Source organism: Brachionichthys hirsutus, chromosome 6 (assembly GCF_040956055.1).
Source record: "Brachionichthys hirsutus isolate HB-005 chromosome 6, CSIRO-AGI_Bhir_v1, whole genome shotgun sequence".
Classification (NCBI taxonomy): Eukaryota; Metazoa; Chordata; class Actinopteri; order Lophiiformes; family Brachionichthyidae; genus Brachionichthys; species Brachionichthys hirsutus.
Window position 1 is genome coordinate 9,807,602 of NC_090902.1, and position 20,049 is coordinate 9,827,650.

Genomic DNA, 20,049 nt, shown 5'->3' on the forward strand with positions numbered 1-20,049 from the left:
GCTGCCGAAAGGTATTGAGTTTATCGCCGCAATTATCTGTGGTGTCAGTGACTCTCTGCGCTGGGTAATGTGCATCGCTGACTGTTATCCCTCACCTCTGACAGAGATGTATCTGAACAGGCACTGCTTTTCCCCACTGCGCCTGCTCTGAGCCTCACACACATAGTGGCCCTCGTCCTGCAGTTGTATGGAGGACGTGGTGAAGTCCAGGACCCAGCTGTTTGACGGCTCCTGGAAGGAGAGCTGGCCGTTGAGGTTGTCTGCGTAGAGGTGCACGCTCCTGCAGTCCAGTTCCTGGGGCTTGCCGTGGACATCCCTCAGGGCTTTGGGGTCTAGTCGATACCACTGCAGTTGCTCATAGGTGTAATTGTCAGCGCTGCAACACAGAGATACTTTCTCCTGCTCCAGGGGATTCTCCGAGGGCTGAACGTCCACGCTGAAGCCCTCAGGGATGGCTGTGAAGACACCGCGAAGGACAGCGGGGAGGTTAGGTGGTCTAAAAAGACAGAGCTTGTACACTGGACCTATCGCTAAGAATGAGCCCTAAAATGTTTGCTCGTTTAAATCCTAGGATATTCACGCATGTTGATTTTCTTACTGTATCACCCAACTGAGATTTCTATTTATTTTCTTAAAAGAAGACAGCTGAAGATAGATAGATAGATAGATAGATAGATAGATAGATAGATAGATAGATAGATAGACAGATTTAGCAAACATTATACAAATTAAAACTCATATATGCAAATCTATGTTAAATGTATTTTTTGACAAATCTGTCAAAAGGTTCAATAAACACTCTCGCGTCGACATATTAGCTTTTTTCTTGCAATTATTTCGTGGCTCAGGCCTTGCTGGGCGAATCCACTCACTGGTTACATAGAAGTAGATCAGCCGCTCGTCTTTGCCAGCTTTGTTTTCAGCTGAACATTTGTACATGACAGAAACGCTGGCGTTGCGAATCTGAAGCCGGCTCACTATCTGTGAGGAGAAAAAACATGATGATATTTGTATTCATGAGGAGGAAATGCGCTTGTCTTTAATGTCAGCCTTCAGGTAAGCCTGTGTGAGCTTGACACAAACCAGATGTTCTGCTGACAGGTCAAGAAACAAACTCACCTGAGAAAACATCAGTGGGTATTTGTGGGATTCTGTGTGGGCTCTGCGTGCGTGCCTTGCAATTATTTCCTCCTATACATATGTATTCATGCGTGTGTGTGTTTATAGTGAGTCCTCACAGGAAGTCTGCAGAGGATGGCTGTTGTAAATATTTCTACTGTGGAAATGCTTCTTGATTGTCACATTTTTTTATGGAGCTTAGAAATTGGAACGGTTACAGAAAAACCTCCCAGTTCATGCACGAGTCCTTTTAGGTAAATGTTTTCTTCTTCTCTGGTTCATGTTCTCATCGTCATCGTCCTAAATCAATCGTAATCTTACCATCATATCCTCAAATTACGACATATTATTCATGTAATTCACGAAAATGTGTAAATGCAGCAGGCAAATACAATTAAAGACTGTCAATGAACCTTTTGCCGACCGTCCACCACTTCAGCCGTTGATTCAATGGGCTCAATGTCATTGACGGAAATGTCAGAGTTAATGTTCTGCCAGTTCTGACAGTCGGTGATCCTGTCACTCCGGCCCTTCCTGCCCCGTCGGGTCCTGCAGTGAATCACAGATGCATTAGAGATGTCTCCCCTCATTGACATGCAGGGAAGAGAATTCATAAGCAAAGCAAACCTGACCTTTAATCTTTTTTTTATTTTTATCCACAAAGTGGATAGCATCTCAGAGCCAGATCAATTATGCTAATTGTTCTGTTAGGTGGTGGGGAAACATATGGTCTCATTTTCTCTTTCAACATTCATTGAGGGAACATCATAGCAGAACTAATGAAACATGAAATTACAATTTCTCATGAAGGCACCACTTCAATTTTCTCCAAACGAAACTCCGAATGAAACATCCTCTAGCTGTCTTGAAAACTATTTCTCAAGCTTTTCAAGGTTTATTCCTTTACAGTAGTCCCAAAGGTAATATATTGAGTGTCTTCCTCAAGTGTGCTTCAACATGTACATTATAAAAGCTGTCGTGAACAAAGACAGCTTTAGAATAGCTACATGTTTGACCATCATGTTGGGGTTCGGGGTTGTTTTTGGTTTCATTTGTTCTTCCCTCCCCCTCTCTAGACAGTGGGCGTGGCAGAGAACGGAGCGGCAGTAACAGACGCACCTGAAACCCATCATCCCCATTACCCCACTGCTTAAAATCCCTCCGTCTCCACAGTCAGTTACCGGATCACCCGAATGCCTCCCGTGCGTGTTTCTTGGCCCAGTTCCGGTTCCCGTTCCCGTTCCAGTCCCCGTGTTTTTGGAGAAGCAGTTCCGTTCTCTGCCAGTTTCCGAAACCAGCTGAGTGTTTTGATTTTGTTTGTTGGAGCTGATTTCCCGACCAGCTGTTGTTTCTGCACTTTTGTTTGGCTGCGATTTTGTGTTGGTTTTCTTGCTAGGACGTTCCAGCCCGTCCACCCCTCAGTACAGTTTAGACTGAGTGTTTTGTGTTTTGGGAACAATTAAAGACTCTATTTTGGTTTCCCGACTCTGTCTCCGCATTTTTTGGGTCTTGCTCTGCTCCTTGGCCATATGGGACACAACACATCATCTTAAAAATAGAAGTTCAATTTTCCTTTTTCGGAATAGGTCAACAGAGCCGCAGCATTCAGCGCTTATGAAATGTCACATCTGATGAAACCAGAACTGAAAAACTAGCGTACACCTTTAGAAGAGGTTGGACGCCTCTCGTCTGCACTCATGTTGCCCCCCTTCTGGAGAAGGTCAATAAAACTGCAATAACCTCAAATACAAAGCCTTCCAGAAAAATGAACGCAGGCGTGCACATTAGAGGATATTCTGTGGCCTCAAGGTCAAGGTCGGAGAGGCAGGAAAGAGAAAACTGAATGTATTCCCAGATAATCTATTACACTGTGTTGTGAGCCCCAGCACAATGCCTGTAATCTCAGTGTGTGTGTGTGTGTGTGTGTGCGCCGTGGCGACTCAGCTGCAGCGCAGGAGGATTATTCCTGTGCAGGGGAATTTGGACATTGAACAGACTCACTTTCCTTTTATCTCTCTTTCCTGTATTTATTCCTCCCCCTCCATCATTAGCTGCTTTCATCCACTTCCCCATCTCTCTGTTCATCATCTCCTCCCTCTCCTCTTCACCCTGGACCGGTGGACAATTCCAATCCCACCTTATTTAGTCCCCAAACTAAACGCCCATCCTCCTGTTCTTGTCATGTTCGGTCAAGCCTTCTTCGCTGGTTACACATCGTTTGTCAGGAAACGCATCAGCTCTGTGTGAGTGTGTTTCTTACTGTTTGCTGGGGACACAGGGGCCCCAGGCCCTCCACTGCCAGCTGACCTTCGGAGCGGGGAGGCCATAGGCGGTGCATGTTAGGGTTTGGCTGGTGCCACTGGGGTATGGACTGGATGAATCTGCCACTTCTTTCTCATGGATCTGTGGGGGGACTTGGGGAGAAGGCCAATAAATGGTGTTTATCTTCCCAGCACACGCTCTTTTGGGCAAAGTAAAAAAAAAAAACACCCTGGACTCGGTTGAAATTGTTTTGCACTCTGGTTTGAATGTTTTTGGATGCAATTAATACTATAGAAAAGTACTTTTTAGATAAGAAACACGCTTTACACAGATAAAAGCAAAATAATTGATCCTCTCTGGGGCGATATCAGACTATAACACATTTACTTCTATGGTTTACAGAGCACAATAGTATTTTTTATTCATAACTCAAAAAACGTTTTTTCTAACCAAAGCGCAACATTTCATCATGCCTCCTCGCCTAATTATTAATTTATGCTGGTTTCATAGACTAATTGGTTCCTCTGGAATTCTGCTTCTCGCCATGAAGTACCCTTACCCTTTAGTGAATCTTTTGTCTACTGATGCAACATTTCAATTTCAGCTTTTGTCTCAACTTTTTACCAACAAATTCACAGATTAATGTCGGCCTTTCTATAAAATATTCATCATAACACTTTGCACTCTATCTTCCTTATTTGTAAGCCACTAGAGTTTTGGAGCAGGATTAATTTGACCACATGGATGTTTAACACACCAAACATCTGGTTTCATGTCCGCTGAGGATCCACGGACCAATGGAATAGTTACCGTTGACAACAAGCGTGATGTTGAGCCGTTTCTCCAGTGCAGCTTCACGGTTCTTCAGCACAATCATGTAGAGCCCAGAATCCCCCTGACAAACATCTTTAATCTCCAAAGCGTGGTTAAGGTGCACCCTCATCCCTTTCAGCTTGAACTCTGGACGTTGGTTTATCAGCTTTCCATTTTTATACCTGGACACAAAACGCACATAAATACTCAGCTGCTGCAGTAGTGATAGCCTCCCCCCCCCCACCCCCAGCTCAGATGATTTGCCCCTGAATAAAGCTTTAAATCCATGCTGCTTGTGAAAATGTGTCCCACAGTGTTCAAGGAATTACCAAAAGAGTCTTTTCTCACCATTGTGTTTCCGGTGTGGGGAATGCCGACACATTTACATGCAGTTTGACTGACTTTTGGCCGGCGTTCACCTCCACCACTGGGCCGGTCCTGTAGTTCAGGCTGATAAATGGATTTCCTGAAGGAATAGACATGAACTTATAACTGGTTGTATAGCTTCAAGTCTGAGTCATAAAGCTAAATAAATCCCCAACAGAAGTATCAAACGCTCAATCCCTGTAGGCTTTAAAGCTGTGGAAATGTCTCATCTGTATTACGGCAGCTGTGCATCAGCTTGGTTAAATGGTGTCGCAGGATCACGTCAGACTGAGCTGGAAAAATCCATCGAAACCTCTGACGTCATTCCTCGGCTATGCACCAGTGTTTGCCAAACAATTGCTAATTTAACTAGTTTATATGTTTGTTTTTTGTTTGTTTTTTTATTATTCTAGTTCACTGCAAAATCTAAAAATGCCTTTCAAAATTACAGCACTAAATATTTGATCAATTTGTGGTATGATTATTCCTATATAGGAGCATGAGAGAAATCTATATATAGAATTCATTTATAATTTACAAGCAATAAAATGCACCCCTGCTCTCTCCAATGCCCTCTGGGGTTCTTCCAATAGAGCCCAGCTTGTCCTCCAGTATGGCCCGTGGATGCTGATGTAAGCTAGGGATCGAATGTGCAGCTTGATATTGCTCTGCAGACCTTACTGAGTTCACAGCTCACCGGCACGCTGTGCTGCTGTTAGATTACGTCAAGCCTTTACTAGGCATTTCCTCTGGCGTCACTGTCCTGACATTTAAGCTGAATTTCTCAGCAGCTTTTAAATGGATTGTTAGAAATCATTAGATTAAGGTTATTACATCCATCCAGGATGAACTTTAAGGCCAGCAGCAGAATGAGATTTTGAACCACCCTCAACTGTAAAATGTGCCAATTAGTAAGTTAAAATCATATTCATTGTTATTGGCATAGGTTGTTGGCATGTTGGTGCATTTTATAGTCTGTCATCTCCTAGAGAGAGCCTCAAAGAACAGCTGATTCTAATGCCAGATCTTCATCGTCTTATTGTGTGTCTGCTTCCGAATGGATCATGAAATGTTCCGTTTGAATTTGGGCCAAGGCAGAGTTTAGGTCGGTAGGCAGCATTCACGTAGATCTGGAGAATTATTTTTTGGCACATCCTGTAAACTATTTCCTGTTGTTGGGCTTCATCTTTTTTTGCAGAGGTACACGCTCTTTTAAAGTTGTGTAGGTTTTTTTTTTTTTTTTTCCAAAAAGGAACATAAAAATGACCAACAAGACAATATTCATTGTTCTCCTTACCGTAAACTATGACCTGGGTTTGTTGGGTTAGTGTTGAATCAATGCTGGTAACGTTGCAGGCGTACGGGCCGCTGTCAGTGACATTGACGCTCTGGATGGTCAGGATGCTGACAGCTTCGGTAGCGTGAGACAGCGCTTCACGGTAGGGCTTCGTTTCTGCCCAACTGTTGGTCTGATCAGGACAAAATGTGAGTTTATTACATTTGTACAACACGTGGCCCACATTTGACGCTACATACCTGTTTACCAGGGTACGACCACTGAATGTCCACCCCGGCGTCAAACTCCACCAACGCGGTGCAGTTTAGGGTGAGAGTCTCCCCCGCTATCAGCTCCACTGGGTCCTCAGGATACAGCTTGACATCGTAAACCTGGCTTCCTGAGAAAAACGGGGGAGGTAGAAACAGAGGGACAGTGGGAGGAGAGGTCACGGGGACATCGTCAGCAGGTTTTCCTTCCTCACAGGACCAGAGGAAATGACTTTCCTTTGGACAAGGGAAGCCGTCCCACTAAAAAGAAACTGGTTGTCACAAGCCTGTGCTGTTTCCATTCATGTGTCAAATCTATAAATCAGTAAAGGAAATTAAAGTGGGAAGCCACATTAAGGATTTGGATACTGGCCATGTACCTCTGATATTTCAGCCAGCTCTCCCTGCAGTCACTTGAAATGACATGTCTAGGTAAACTCAGTATTCACTGAAACACCCCATTGGCGTTTTGAGTGAATACTTGCTTTCATTTTCTCCTCTGACTGATGCTGCAGTTACTTCTGGCCCCGGCAGCAGTGGCTATGAGTGAATGATCTTACACAATCAATGCATCAGACAGCCTCTGGGTCCCTCAGAGTTCACTCTGAGTGGAAGGAGGACCGCAGCATTCAAATCCCTCCCATTCATTTTTATTTCCCTAAAACTGAATTATCCCAACTCTTCAATTTCTTTAAATCCTGTTAGCATGACGGCAAACAGCCCTTAAAAGAAGGGAGCTGCTCCTCCAGGAAGTTACATAATTAAATATGATTCTTCAAATTGTCAGTAGTGAAGTGTGTCTGGCTCGCCGTCATCCATGCAGAATTGTGGTGACAATCCAGTCAGTGTATCAGCACCACTGAACAAGAGCAGCGAGATCATCAAATTTGATTTAAACTTTTATCACTGGATTTGCTGAAGATAAGGTTTGCGAGATACCAAACTCTTTTTTTGTTGTTGGAACACAAGTGGCCCTATAATGTCTTCAAGATGACAGTACTGTTTTTTAACCTGTGGCATGGATCAGGTAGTTGGCAGACTGATACTCTTTGCCTCCCAGCGTGGCAAAACATGAAACCCCGATGAGCATCGTCGCATTGTCTATGATTTGTCTTGGGATGGACCAGCCATGTTTATTGTCCCATGCCAATCCGTTTGTCTCCAGAGGCAAGGGGTACTGAAAAGACACAGATACAATGTAGTCTGGTTAAAAATCGTTGCTAAAGCGCCATTTGACAGCTGAATTTGAATAAACGGAGCGACGACACATCTTGTGGTGAGTACAAACCGCTTGGAGGGTGACGTTCAGATCCGGCACCGTGACAAGACACGGCACAATGACATTTGTGGAATAGCGTGTAATTAAAATGGTCTCCAGGTCATTTCCTTTCCCGAGGAATGGCTGGTCGGGGTCTGGGAGAGGAAAAAAAAAAAGGGTGATGCTGACTCCAGCTGGAATAAAGACAACTATTTTTTTTCGGGGGGGGGGGGATAGTAAGATCATGTATTACAGGATGAGAATGACCCCCCCCCCAAAGACACACCCGCATGTGGAGTTCATCACAATTACATGTAATTCGGCATTGAACGCCCCCTACAATTTTGCTCCAACCTGTCTTTTCGTGGAAATGCTTCCTCTTCCTCACCGCCATGATGTTTCCCTTTTATTTTCTCAGCTACTTTTGTGAGGGGCTTTGGGGGACATAACAGCTATTGTCCCACCAGTTTATATTAGGCTAAGTTGTCATCACAAAAGCGGACATTCTAATAATAATATGCACACACTACTATAAAAATCTTTCTGTTTCCTGTTCATACCAGTGAGTGTTGTCAGCCAACAGCAAATTTGCAGTCTGTCGACTTCTGTTCTCCTTACTTTATATATATATATATATATATATATATATATATATATATATATATATATATATATATATATATATATAAAACAAGCCTCCTCTTATTTTCCAGTTTTTTGTTTGTTTGCTTTTTCCAATAATCAGAGATGTGGACTTGAAGGCCAAACAATAAATCTGACAGAGCGGCTTACATTTCTGCCTCATGGTAGCACTAAATATGCACATTTTAAAGTGCATTCTACATTCAAGTCATGCTGCGCAGTGTGTGTTTGAGTTTTAGGATAACAGTGTGAAATAAGGCCTGGGAGCTTGTCCACATGTATCTCTTCTCATTTCGTGACATGCTGGCTCTAATTTCCGGCTACAATATTCACCTGCTTCTGATCAACCACCCGGTTAGACCTGTGGAAAATATTTAGGCAGCTTGTCAGAGGGGATAAACAGAAGTTCACATGAACAGACTGGTCAGCTGGCACATGACAATCGTCTGTCTCTCCCATTCTCCTCTTTCTACTTATCAGAACCTTAAACAGAGAGAGTATCTGAATGTAATGAAGTAAGATCGAGTGAATCCCAGAGAGAAAGGGAATGCAGATAAATAACGTCATTGTTCAAGGTCTTAACGGATTTTAAACGCCTCCTAAGTAGCTGAATTAGGAGAGATTTGCAGAGAAACGAGAACATTGAAAACATTTTCTCTGATTATAAACTTGAACTGCCGCTTAGTACTGCCTTTATCAACCTTTCAGCATCTCTCATTTCTGAAATGTTAATCCTGCAAGCTTTCAGGGTGCTGCTGAGTCAAAGTCAACAGCCCCTCATTATAAAAACGCATGGGCTGCTTCCCTGCTGAAGATATATTCAAGCAGGAGTTGTTTTTCAGGAGAGTTTCTGTGCAAGCCTCCCAAAGAGAAGCGAGAATAGAGACAAGGCTTTGATGAGTTCGGCGGGTCAGGTGTGCAGGAGATGAAGCATGCTCTCATATAACACAGCTCTGACAGCACGACGGCCCCGCAAACTGCACGCTCGTTAAAATATGAAATAGATTTCGACACTGACTATAGAGGCATGGCTGCAAAACAAATGTGTTCTGAAAATGTGTACATTTCCTATGTTTCCTAACGTCTGAAAAATGTTACGACAAATAAAAAAAGGTCAGTGAGGACAACTTAATGTAACTCGCCTCTGACAAAAACATAAATGCTGACAGCGGTGGTTCCGATAATGATGGTCCTGACATCTTTGTATTTGCAGCGGTAGTAGCCGGTGTCCTTGGCCTGCGCCCCTTTCAGGACCAGCCTCTTGCAGTATGGCCTCCCAGGCTGCCCCAGACACTCGCTAACCAAGGCTGTTCTTTGCCCAGGAGCTCTGGTGGTCCACTGGGCCTCGCGGCCAGTCACCTCCTGAACCACCAGGTCTGGATCAGGCCAGGCCCAGGCCAGGGTGCGCTCTCCCCTGGGGAGACATCGGGTCAGATGATATGAGACGGATGAGTCAAAATGCAGTAACACCTCGACATGCAAGCGCTTTTACATACGAGTGTTCCGAGACACTGGCGTTCTTCCAATAGAGCCGATATTGTCCTCCAGCACTTCCAGATGCCGGCGTTAAATGGCCGAGCACTGCGAGCGCGCTTCACTCTGCCCCCTGCTCCTCCTCCCCGCAATGCTCACCACCATTAGCGCTATCGTCTGTCTCGAAGTTAATCTCGTAATAAAACCACATTTTATATTACAATAATACTGTATATCGTTTTTTGTCTGTGTATCTATCTATATTGCAATAAATTAAAAACATCCTTTGTTATTAGTGTTGATTTGTTTGTTTTTAGACGGCCGGAACGGATTAAATTGTTTTCAGTTATTTTATATTTGAAAAATTGAATTGAGCTCAGTCCAGGACCAAATTATACTCGTATGTCAAGGTATTACTGTATATGAAAAGAAAGAATGAATAATATAATATAATAATATAAGTATTTTCACAGTCTGTTTCATGTATGAACACACACACACTAGTTCGACACGTGAAGCCGGTGGACATTATGAGGAAAACTGAGTGCAATCATAAGGCTCCCCCGTAAGCTGATAGCCATGCTTTTACCACCTGCCCCCACTGATTGCATAAATATATATAACTGGAATATGTACAGATCATGCAGCGCAATGAAAGCAATTTGTGGGCTTTTTGATCATTTCATTTTGCATTAGACAGACGGACATGTCCAGTCATTTTAATTTTTTTATTTTCTTACATTAAATGGGTGTCTGGGGACAGGGCGTGTTATTTTATATACAAACTATAATTATGTACAAATCATGACACCCTGTGGGAACAGACAAATTATTTAATAGACAAAATTATTCAGTCCATCAAACACATAAAGCCTACAGCTGTACCATAATAACAATGCACCAATGGTGACCGAGCTCTTATTCAGATTCTTTACTTTAGCAAAAAATGTAATGGTGCCCTGTAAAATGCACTATTACAAGTAAAAGCATTTTAAAGTAGTATTATTCAGACATATTACCAAGCGCATCAAAAAAAATACTGTGCTGTTGCTGTCTCCTTCAGGGCTGCAACCTTTGTTTATTTACCATAATCATTTAATCTGTTGTTTCCTGTATTTTCAAATTTCAGTGAGTAATTGTTTGGTCTATGATGCATCATTGTTTGTTTGGTATTTTAGGAACCGGTGCAGCAAAATCGAGAAATGACGCTGCTGAGAGAATGAAATGTTTTGTATCCCTGGAGTTCAGTCTATAATGAAGCACTGCATTTTATTTTATTTTGTAGCGCAATACTCTGTCAAACAATTGTAATAGAGACAGGAATCAAAAATCAGTTTTACAGTAGTACAGATGTAAAGTGACAAATGCTATGCTATCCTCCACACCTGCAAGATATTACGCGCTACGACTTGTAAGTCATCCAGCGTCGCTCACGCACGCCTCCACCCACATACCTGCACGTGAGCGTGAGTGTTTCATGGACAGGAATCACGAGGTCGTCTTTGACAGAGTCAAGGATGGGTGGGGTCATAGAAAAGCCGGCCACCAGACCTGAGGGAACATGGCAACTGCATCAGATTGATATCAAGCAGGTCAGTCATGAAGTAAAGGTTATGACAGAGCTGCTGTCAAACTGTCAGATCTCCAGAACGCATCAAGAATAGGACATCTGACACAGCAGCTATCGAGATAGCACACTATTTGTTACGTTTGCACGCTGGAGGCGAGTCTGCAGGACCAGGAAGCACCCAATGACAGAAATCATGGCCCGCTCACGAGGCGGTGCTGCTCCCGTCTCTATTAGAGAATGCGTTCACTTCACCGGCTCGTGCTTGGAGAATGTCCTTAGGGTGCTATTAGCACTCAGTCAGGCTCCGCACCTACAGTCTTTCATGTACAAAAGTGTCACCGTGACTTATGACCCAGCTGGATATCATTAGAGATGAAAATACACAGAACAACAGAACAGACAGAGGTTGGGTGATGGTGGGAAGGTAAATAAAGCAAATGCTGACCATTGTGCCGGAGAGTGATTGCGTTACGTGTGAAATATATGATGGCTCTTTCTCGGCAGAGAAAAGTAAGCAAGCAAATGTATTCGAGGTGTCAGTATCTTTCACAGCTTAAATAAATATTGTAATCTCGGGCAGACATTTGGGGTCAGATTGCGCAGACAACAGAGCAGCGGACGCCCATTTCTGTATCACATATCTTCATAATTCAGGCGGCAGGCTAAGTAACAGACTTCTGCACCGGCAGAAGAAAAGCAATAACAAGGATCTTTGCAGCGGTCAGCCATGACCTGTTGCCAATCAAAATCCAGAGCTCCGAGCAGCTGTAATTCTGGTACACAACCCTCATTTCTCCCACACATCCTGCTGCCCAAGAAGCACAATAGAGCAAGGCTGCGCTCGTGTAAATATTGTGTTAATTGTTTTTACAGTAAAGGCTGAACCCAGTGGAAGGAGACCGATCAGCTTGGGTTCAGTCCAATGCTCCAAACAGACAGAGCCTCAGGCAGCCTTAAGGTTAGCTGGTTGGCCTTCAGTGCAGTATAAATTGTAAGTCAGGAGACATCATGTTTTAGTTTGACTTGAGAATATTTTATTTGACATAGCTTTTAATTGTGGTTTGTTGTTTGTTTTTATTTTTTTTTTAAATATATATGAATGTAACCGGATGGGATGTAATTAGGCAGGCAGGTGTGGGAGGGAGCACCTGTGGCCCATTTGCCACTGATTGGGGGGGGCGTATATAGGTGCTTCCCTTCCCTCGTTCCTGTCTTTGTGTTTTCCCCGTCAAAGGCAGGTTGGCCGTGGATTGTCACTGTCTTGTCTCTCTTTTTCTTTTGTGTGTTTATCGTGTTTTTAACGGAAGTTTTTAGAGTGTTGAATAAATGTTTTGAATTGTTGAATGCCGTGCTGGTCGTCACTGTGAGCGGACCTGTGGTTGCGGAAACCCGCTAAGACGAGCTGGGGACCAAAGGAACAAAAAAATAGATCTTTAGGTTGAAAGTCCTAAAGTGGCGTTGTCGGCAAAGGTCGGACCGTTTGGCCCCGTATCCCCAATGCCACATTTACACCGGTATATATTTATTTTCTTCGTATACTATATATATATATAAAATAGCCTTTTGGCTAATTCTGGCACATTTACAGAAATGTTTATTAATGTGCACTGTCCCTGTTAAATAAACAAATAAATCAAATCCAAATCAAATCAAATCAGTGCAGTAAAGAAAAGGTCAGGTTATTAGAAATACTCACAAGGCAAGATTGGAAAACATTCATTTGATTCACAGACTAAAGAGAACATTGCAAAGCAGCAACTTCTCAATCATCAACACACTCTAAAGCAGTCCTGGGCATTGCACAAAAACATGCACCAATGCCAAAAGACCGCGAATATGGGAAGCTTTGCTAGTTCAGTTCAGTTCCGTTTTATTTGTTCCAGTCGCACAAAATAATTTTCATCAGCATAAGAAATCAGATAAGAAGGCAGAAGCAAAATGCCTTGAAATCTGAAAATGACCACAAATAATGAGTCACAAATGATAATACTGTTCACATTGTATTTGCCACTGTTTTAATAAGTTTAATTAAATAAACAAAATTAAATAATACATTTAAATGACATGTTTTTGCAAGACAGCTCACTTTTTCATTGGTTCATTAAAACACAAACTCTTATCAGGCTCGGCAGCTTGTCAAAGCTATTTACTGCTTTTTATAATGAAATGATGCAGAATTGAGTTCAGCCTCTGGGCCCTGCCCGCTGTAATGTTTTCTGTTTTGCATGTGGCCCCATGAAAGAAAACAATTGCCCACCCCTGATCTAAAGCAAGTGTTGGTCATTAGAAACAATGCAGGTTTAGGGCAGTTCTGGAATGACCTCAGTTTGTTAGGTTCCATTTTAATTATAATTCTTGCCAAAATAAAAGCAACAGAGATTGATGCTATTCTTTCAGTAGAAAAAGAAGAAGCCAACTATCCTCCTGCATCACATTCATCTGTAGTGAATCTGTGTTATGTTTATGTTCTGCTTTCAGGATGTCAAGTCAGCAGTTTTATCACGGGCTCCGATAGCTATTCTTAAAGCAGTATCATATTTTCACTCATGCCTTTATGTCGTGCTGTTTATTTCACACACAAATGTGTGTGGAAACATTCTGAGAGTTCCACTAAAGTCAGAGAAACATTTGCATAACCCCTTTTGTTGCTTCCACAGGAAGCAGAGCAGAAAACTGAGCCCAGAGCCCCGTAGCCGCTTCTCATCTCTGCTTGAAACCGACAACTTGAGGCTTCATTACTGGCGTACAACAGTCAGAAGTGAAGTTGCACTGAGAGCAATGTGCCATGTTTTGGAAAGGAACACGAATGGAGAATCTCCACTGCTGCTGCAGTTTGACTCATATCTTTTACACAATCCACTGTGAGTGGAAAATATCACTATTATTTGTTAAAGTGGACTTTCCCGCAGCAACTCGTGTTAAATCATCATAGATACACATTTGGACAGAATTTCATAAATCATTTCCAAAACGTTGAATGATTTTCCTGCACTTTATTGTCATTGGTTTTAACCCTCTTTCAACTTTCTTTCATACTAATGAGACATTGATTCAAATAGCCTCGTTCATCTCTGCTGGGCATCACAAAAATCCGTTTCCGTTGTTGCGTGGATATTAAAAGTAATATAACGCAAATTAAATTCGACAAAGAAACACTCGTATAAATGCAAACTGGTGATAGCTTGTATTGCTGTGCTGACAGAAAGCAAACGCAACGAGGAGCTGAAGTGGGAAGTGGTGGCAGTGCATGAATGATTCCCAGCTGGGCTCACAGTGGGGTATTCCTTCCCTTCTCTGCCCCAAAGGAGAGGCAAAGTTTCCCTAACATTGTCTCAGCCAAAATGTGAACCTGCCTCCAGCTGCAGTCCCATCGCCATCACCAGTGTCAGAGAAAGCAGGCTCCATGTGAGAGGACATTCCTGTTAGAACAGATCATGCCTTCACTATTTTAGGAACAGGAAAGATCCCTCAAATAGAATCCATAAATGTACTCCACAAATGCTGCCCCCACCTTAAAAATGTATGGATCTTCCACAACTTTTCCTTTGCTGTTTCTCTCCAGCTATAGATGGACAGCTCATGTTAGTGCCTGTGAGTGAGGGTGACAGCATGCCAGTCAAATGAATGACAAACATATCATGAAAGGTAGAACATGACAGATACTCAGTTAAAGCTGCACCAAGGAGTTGGTGGAAACCGAGCAGATTTGAGGGAGGGTGAACATTATAAACTTAGATGTATTTTACGCGACAATGGTTCTTGCATAAAACGGTAAACTTATATTTGCAGGCTGTTTTTTTTTTTTGAGGTATAAAAATGCAAACTTTTGAAAAACTGTTCCAGAGTCCAATCATTTGAACATGGCAACTATTACTATGAGTTTGCAAACGGGCAAAACCAAATTCTCCTGAAAACTGTGATGACACGGCCCAATTCACACATGGCTTTTAGGGTTTCAGCTTAGCAGCCACATGTGCAAAGGAAAAACATTTCCATTTCAGCAAAGAGGCTGTCATGTAAAACGGAGTGGACAGAAACATTTAATAATTTCTAAAACTCCTCTCTACCTTCCAAATGTCTTTCAGAACATTTATATAAGGTGATAGACAACACTTTTCTAATGCTTGTGTGCTCTTCAGGTTACTTCTTCTCAATGACCACATAAATATACTAAAGCAGCTTTAAATCCAGCTGACAAGAATGGCTTAACAGTTTATTTCTTTAACCTCTCAAGGCTGTCTGAATTAACATTCAAAAGGTCTAATCTACAATTAAATTACTATAACACTTTTCGAAGCCAAAGACAGGTGCCTTTTTGATTTGGATCCTTTGAAAGCACTTTCTGCACAAATAATGCGCAACAGAATGTGCACCAGGCAATCAGAGCTATTTAAATGGTACAACTATGGTAAAAGAGTTTCATGCATTGTGTTGTTAACACATCTTCCAAGGGCAAGGTTTGACGTATAAAAATATGCTACATATTTAGTATTTAACAGTACACACAACACAGCTTGCAGACTATCCATGCTGATGTGTAATGTCACAAATATCTCTGACATCCACAGGCAGATGAGCTGAATCCTGGCTGAGTCTCGGTGACGGATGTTTCCCTCAGAATCAGTTAAGCGATCACACGCTGACAAACGGGATGCAAAGTCTTTATGAAATGTCATGCTGCCTGCCATACTGTGAGATACAAGCCATCAAGATGCTGGAGGTGTGTTTGGATTCAAGATAATGAAACAAATCCTGTTTGTTTGTTTTTTTTGTAATAAATTAAAATCACTTGGAGAGCATGTACCTACACATCTTGGTTACTTTTAATTATTAATTTCAGTCACCATCGCGACCCCTACCCTATTCAGTCTCTCATTGGCTTAACAATTATGTTTCTCATATAAATAAGACCTAAATAGCTAGATTTAGAAGCCTTACTTCCTCTTGCCAGTAGGTGGCACTGTCACTGAAACTGTTTTTTTTGACATTTTTATGCAACACTGAAGTTTGTTAAAGATTTGAGCATGAATGGTGCCGTTAAATCAACTTCGTTTTTCATGGCAAATTAAGAACATTTGCTCCATCTCTGTTGACAAGTGTTTTAAATGATGTAAATAATTAGCATAATCGCGATGTTGCGATGGCCGTGCCATTCTCTTCCGATGTTTAAGCCGCCTCTTGCCAGCTGAAAGCAGAACAGTGACCAGCAAGGTGGATACGAGGCAGTAGACAAGATGCATGCCATCGTCACCTCTGCACAAAAATGGATGGATGGATGGAAGACGTTGACATTTTTTAAAACAAATTTAAAGTCCATTGAATGAGACTTTTAAAAGGAATATAAAAAGGATGAAAAATACATCAAATTTGCATGACATGGCCAACTTCCTGTTTTTTCTTAGGTCGCACCCTCCTGTTTGAGTGAGTAACATCCCTGATCACCTGCTTCTTTCATGACAAAGAGAACACTTGTTCTCAGCTGTTTAATAAAAACCTCAGATTAACATTCATGCTTCAAGGAATTATAGTCAATGCAGTCAAAAGAGCTACTAAGAGTGCATCATGGTATGAAATAGCTTCCTGTTTTCCACTGGGTGGAGCTACAACTGCAACGGAATCATCCAATGCCAGCTGGGATAGGCTTCCATTGCAAACGATGAATGGACAGGTAGGATCTGATAAGACTGGTAAGACTGAAAACAGTCTTTTTCCATTATGAGCCACATTACTTGTCCGTGCATCTTTTATAAACTGCTTGCCCATCTCATCACGACTACAGGAGGTGCTGCAAAGTCAGAATTTAGTGTCTGCGGGATGGCACATGGCTGCAGGCCAAAGCGGCCATCGGCTGCTCTGCTGCTTGGACGTGACTGGTCGAAGAGGTGGGAAGGCGCCATTTCTGTGCCTTTTCTGCAGGTGATTTTCTTTTTTTTAGCTCCATGATGCTCCAGGATCTGATCGTTTTCCTCCCCACAGTTCAGAATGAAGACAATTATTTGTGCCTGAAGTCAATTTCTTCCATATGTCTACTGCGTACAACATATATATAATCCAATCAGTAACTGTTTACATTGTGTCAAATATAATTCAGAGCACACGTTGCCTCGATATAGAGCTGTGTGGTGGGCGCGCCAAAGAAAACCAAACACATCAGTTAAAAACAAGTTCACAGCCGATAGCATATCTTGTCACGACAATAAACACATCAACCCCAGACAACCTTTCACGCTGTGTTTCACTACAGATTGCTACGACTGTTGTCACTCGGTTAGCTCGTTCGTCTTTGTGGGTATTTAGCAGGTTTGTAGATAAAACAGTGAGTAAGCAGAGCCCCAGCTTTACACTAAGACTCTGCTCGTCTTCGGTACACAGAGCTGCAGCTTACATCAGAGAAGGACTGACTAATCGCTCTCTGAGGACGCTACGAGTCCAGTAAAACAACGTTGACGTATGTTGTCGTAGATTATACATCACCAGCAGTTTTTTTGAATTGCAACAGACATTAATGGAAGCTATTGGTTGCAGGGAGAAAGCGGAGGTGTGCTAAATCTTTTGACGTAAATGTAAATTATGTGTTGTTTGATAAAAATGAGGTAAAGCATACTAAACAATCGCTGGCAAGGCCCTTTATTCAAATAATTCATGTCTAGTTTTCTGGCACTAATAACATCTGACTGGTCAACATTTATCCAGTTATTGTGATTGTTGATTGACAACATCCTTACGAAACATGGGACGCAGAGCCAAAACATATCGGTGCCTGGTTCCCCTCTTTTCCCAAAGATTCCAGCTGGTAGAGCAGAGATAAGAACCAGCTTTGTGTGATTAGCCTCAGCCAACAAAATGCAAGCACATTTTAGCTTAAAAGGATAACACAAAATGTCTCCAAAGTCGATTTCACTCAGAATTTCTGAAGACTTAAACAGAAAAGCTGAGATTTGTGCAATTCTCAGACAGATAAATGCACCCCCATTAAGAGTCTGGGACAGTAAAGCATTCATCTTGTAGCCAATTTTCAACACTTGAAATGACTTTATCAATCTTGTGATTCGGCTGACTGTATTCACATTACCTGAAACGTAGAACTTGAATCTTGAAAAATAACGTAATAATAATTACAGAAGAGTACTTTTTACCTGCGGTCTTTTTTGGCATGGCTTTGCCTCAGTCAACATGTCCTTGTAAGACTCGACATTGCTCCTGCAAAATGCTCGCTGAGTGATATTTGTTTGATCAAATAAAGAAATGATAAGTGCTCCGTGAAACCTAAAAGGCTGGTCTGGCTGTCCGCCATGCCGGCAACGTGACAGTGATCAAGCCGAATTGGTTCCACGAGACTCGGAGGTTTGCACAGCTGGTGTCTCGGCCCTTTCTGCTCTGCATGCCTCTGACATGATGGAAGTGCCAGATGTACGCGACCTAAGTGTGTGAAGTCAGACTATTCCAGGCACAATTGCGCCTGTCAGCTCAGCATGTGCATTAAGTCCATGCTTTGATGTGTCAGCTTCAAATACCTGGTTGACAGGGAGCAAATATGCGCGACTGGTTACTTGTAAATTTTAATTTGCAAACAGTATGACAGCAATTTAGGTTTCAAAGGTCAGACTACCAAACGGTGTGTGTGTGCGTGTGTGTTGGTGTGTGTGTGTGTGTGAGAGAGAGGGACTGCCACATCTAACGGTTGGGCAACACGCTGCTATAGATAGTACTATAGAATGTCATGAAAATGGTCAACCTGAAAAGAATGCTAAATGTACTTGAACTGCAATCAGCGCCGCGGTTAGAATCTGAATCTAAACCTCAGTAAGGCCAAGTGAATAACGATGAACATAACTATGATGTCCTCTTTTAATTGCCATGTTAAAATAGACATTTACATTATAAGGAATAGTGAGTCCTTTTTTTGATTACAGTCTTTCTAAAAGTCACCTACACAAACCTCCTTCACAAATCACTCCCGTCTGCCGGCTGTTGTCGCTGTGTGTCCATTTTAAAACACCACTCCACCGATAAAGCAGTTGCATTGCGGCACTGGGGAGGGCACGGGGGGGGGGGGGGGCTTCTGCTGTGCTCGTGCTGGTTTTGTGAGGAGTAATGGCAAAATTAACTGTAGAATTGCTCACGTGGGAGTTCAGAGCTATATGAAGCAATTCTACAGCCTATATGCGCGTCTATCTTATCCTTTCCTGATCTCTTGTCACAGTCGGTGCACAGAAATGGAAAAGTAGCTTTCATTAGCAACCTAAGCCAGTTAAAAATGCAAAGCCCCTCTGACATGCAGGTAGATACATGGCAGGCGGCATCTCGGGCACGGCGGTGAGGGGCTGCTCTCTTTCGGGGTAACGCAGCAGCAATAAGTCTGATGTGAAAGACGGCGCAGTTTTCTTCTTTGCAAGCCAATTTCCTGTTTTATTTTTATTGTTCATAGCTTCTCCCACTTCCCTTATTCATGGACAGTGGAGCTGTTGTCATTAAGGGCTTCCTCGCTCCTGTCTAGTTTTGTATCGGATGAGTCACGTGACAGGAACGGGAAAGCAGAAACCTTGTGTAAACAGAAAAATCATTCTCTGAGTCCCAATTTTTGGCCAAACAGAGTCACGAGGGAGACTCTTTAAAAGCATAAACAACAAAATAAATACTTTTTCCCCAGGTTTTCATAAATCTGGTATCTGTCACTGGGTACCTGAGCTGCACACGGCCTGGGAAGCCACCTTATAATGTTTCTGTAAGCAGAAGAGATGCTTACAGAATTATAATGAGCATGCATCCACTGCATGCCATCCAGTCTCCTTAGAACACGACATAGGAAGTAAGGAATTCAAAGCATGTACCATATCATCACTCCTTTATCTACAATCCTTTTCGTTTAACACAGAGCACAGATGACAGAATCAGATTGGATGCTTTAGATGGTGACCAACCATTTGACCGTTTAGTTGTGGAGAGGCGAGCACTTTATGTGTAGCAAACACTCACTCGTCTTTTTTCAGAAAGGGTTAGC

At 42.5% G+C, this 20,049-nt stretch overlaps 1 protein-coding gene across 1 annotated transcript in view; it reads right to left on the reverse strand.

Moving 5' to 3' along the window:
• flt4 (fms related receptor tyrosine kinase 4) overlaps positions 1-20,049 on the reverse strand; it is a 35,539-nt gene that overhangs the window by 9,976 nt on the left and 5,514 nt on the right. Inside the window, exons 2-13 of the mRNA XM_068740055.1 lie at positions 10,933-11,029; positions 9,148-9,419; positions 7,394-7,518; positions 7,117-7,282; positions 6,097-6,236; positions 5,858-6,029; positions 4,543-4,660; positions 4,192-4,376; positions 3,380-3,533; positions 1,533-1,668; positions 873-981; positions 96-455 (exon numbers count right to left, since the gene is read on the reverse strand). Of these exons, the coding sequence (XP_068596156.1) occupies positions 96-455; positions 873-981; positions 1,533-1,668; positions 3,380-3,533; positions 4,192-4,376; positions 4,543-4,660; positions 5,858-6,029; positions 6,097-6,236; positions 7,117-7,282; positions 7,394-7,518; positions 9,148-9,419; positions 10,933-11,029 (2,034 nt within the window). The remainder of the gene's footprint in view (positions 1-95; positions 456-872; positions 982-1,532; positions 1,669-3,379; positions 3,534-4,191; positions 4,377-4,542; positions 4,661-5,857; positions 6,030-6,096; positions 6,237-7,116; positions 7,283-7,393; positions 7,519-9,147; positions 9,420-10,932; positions 11,030-20,049) is intronic.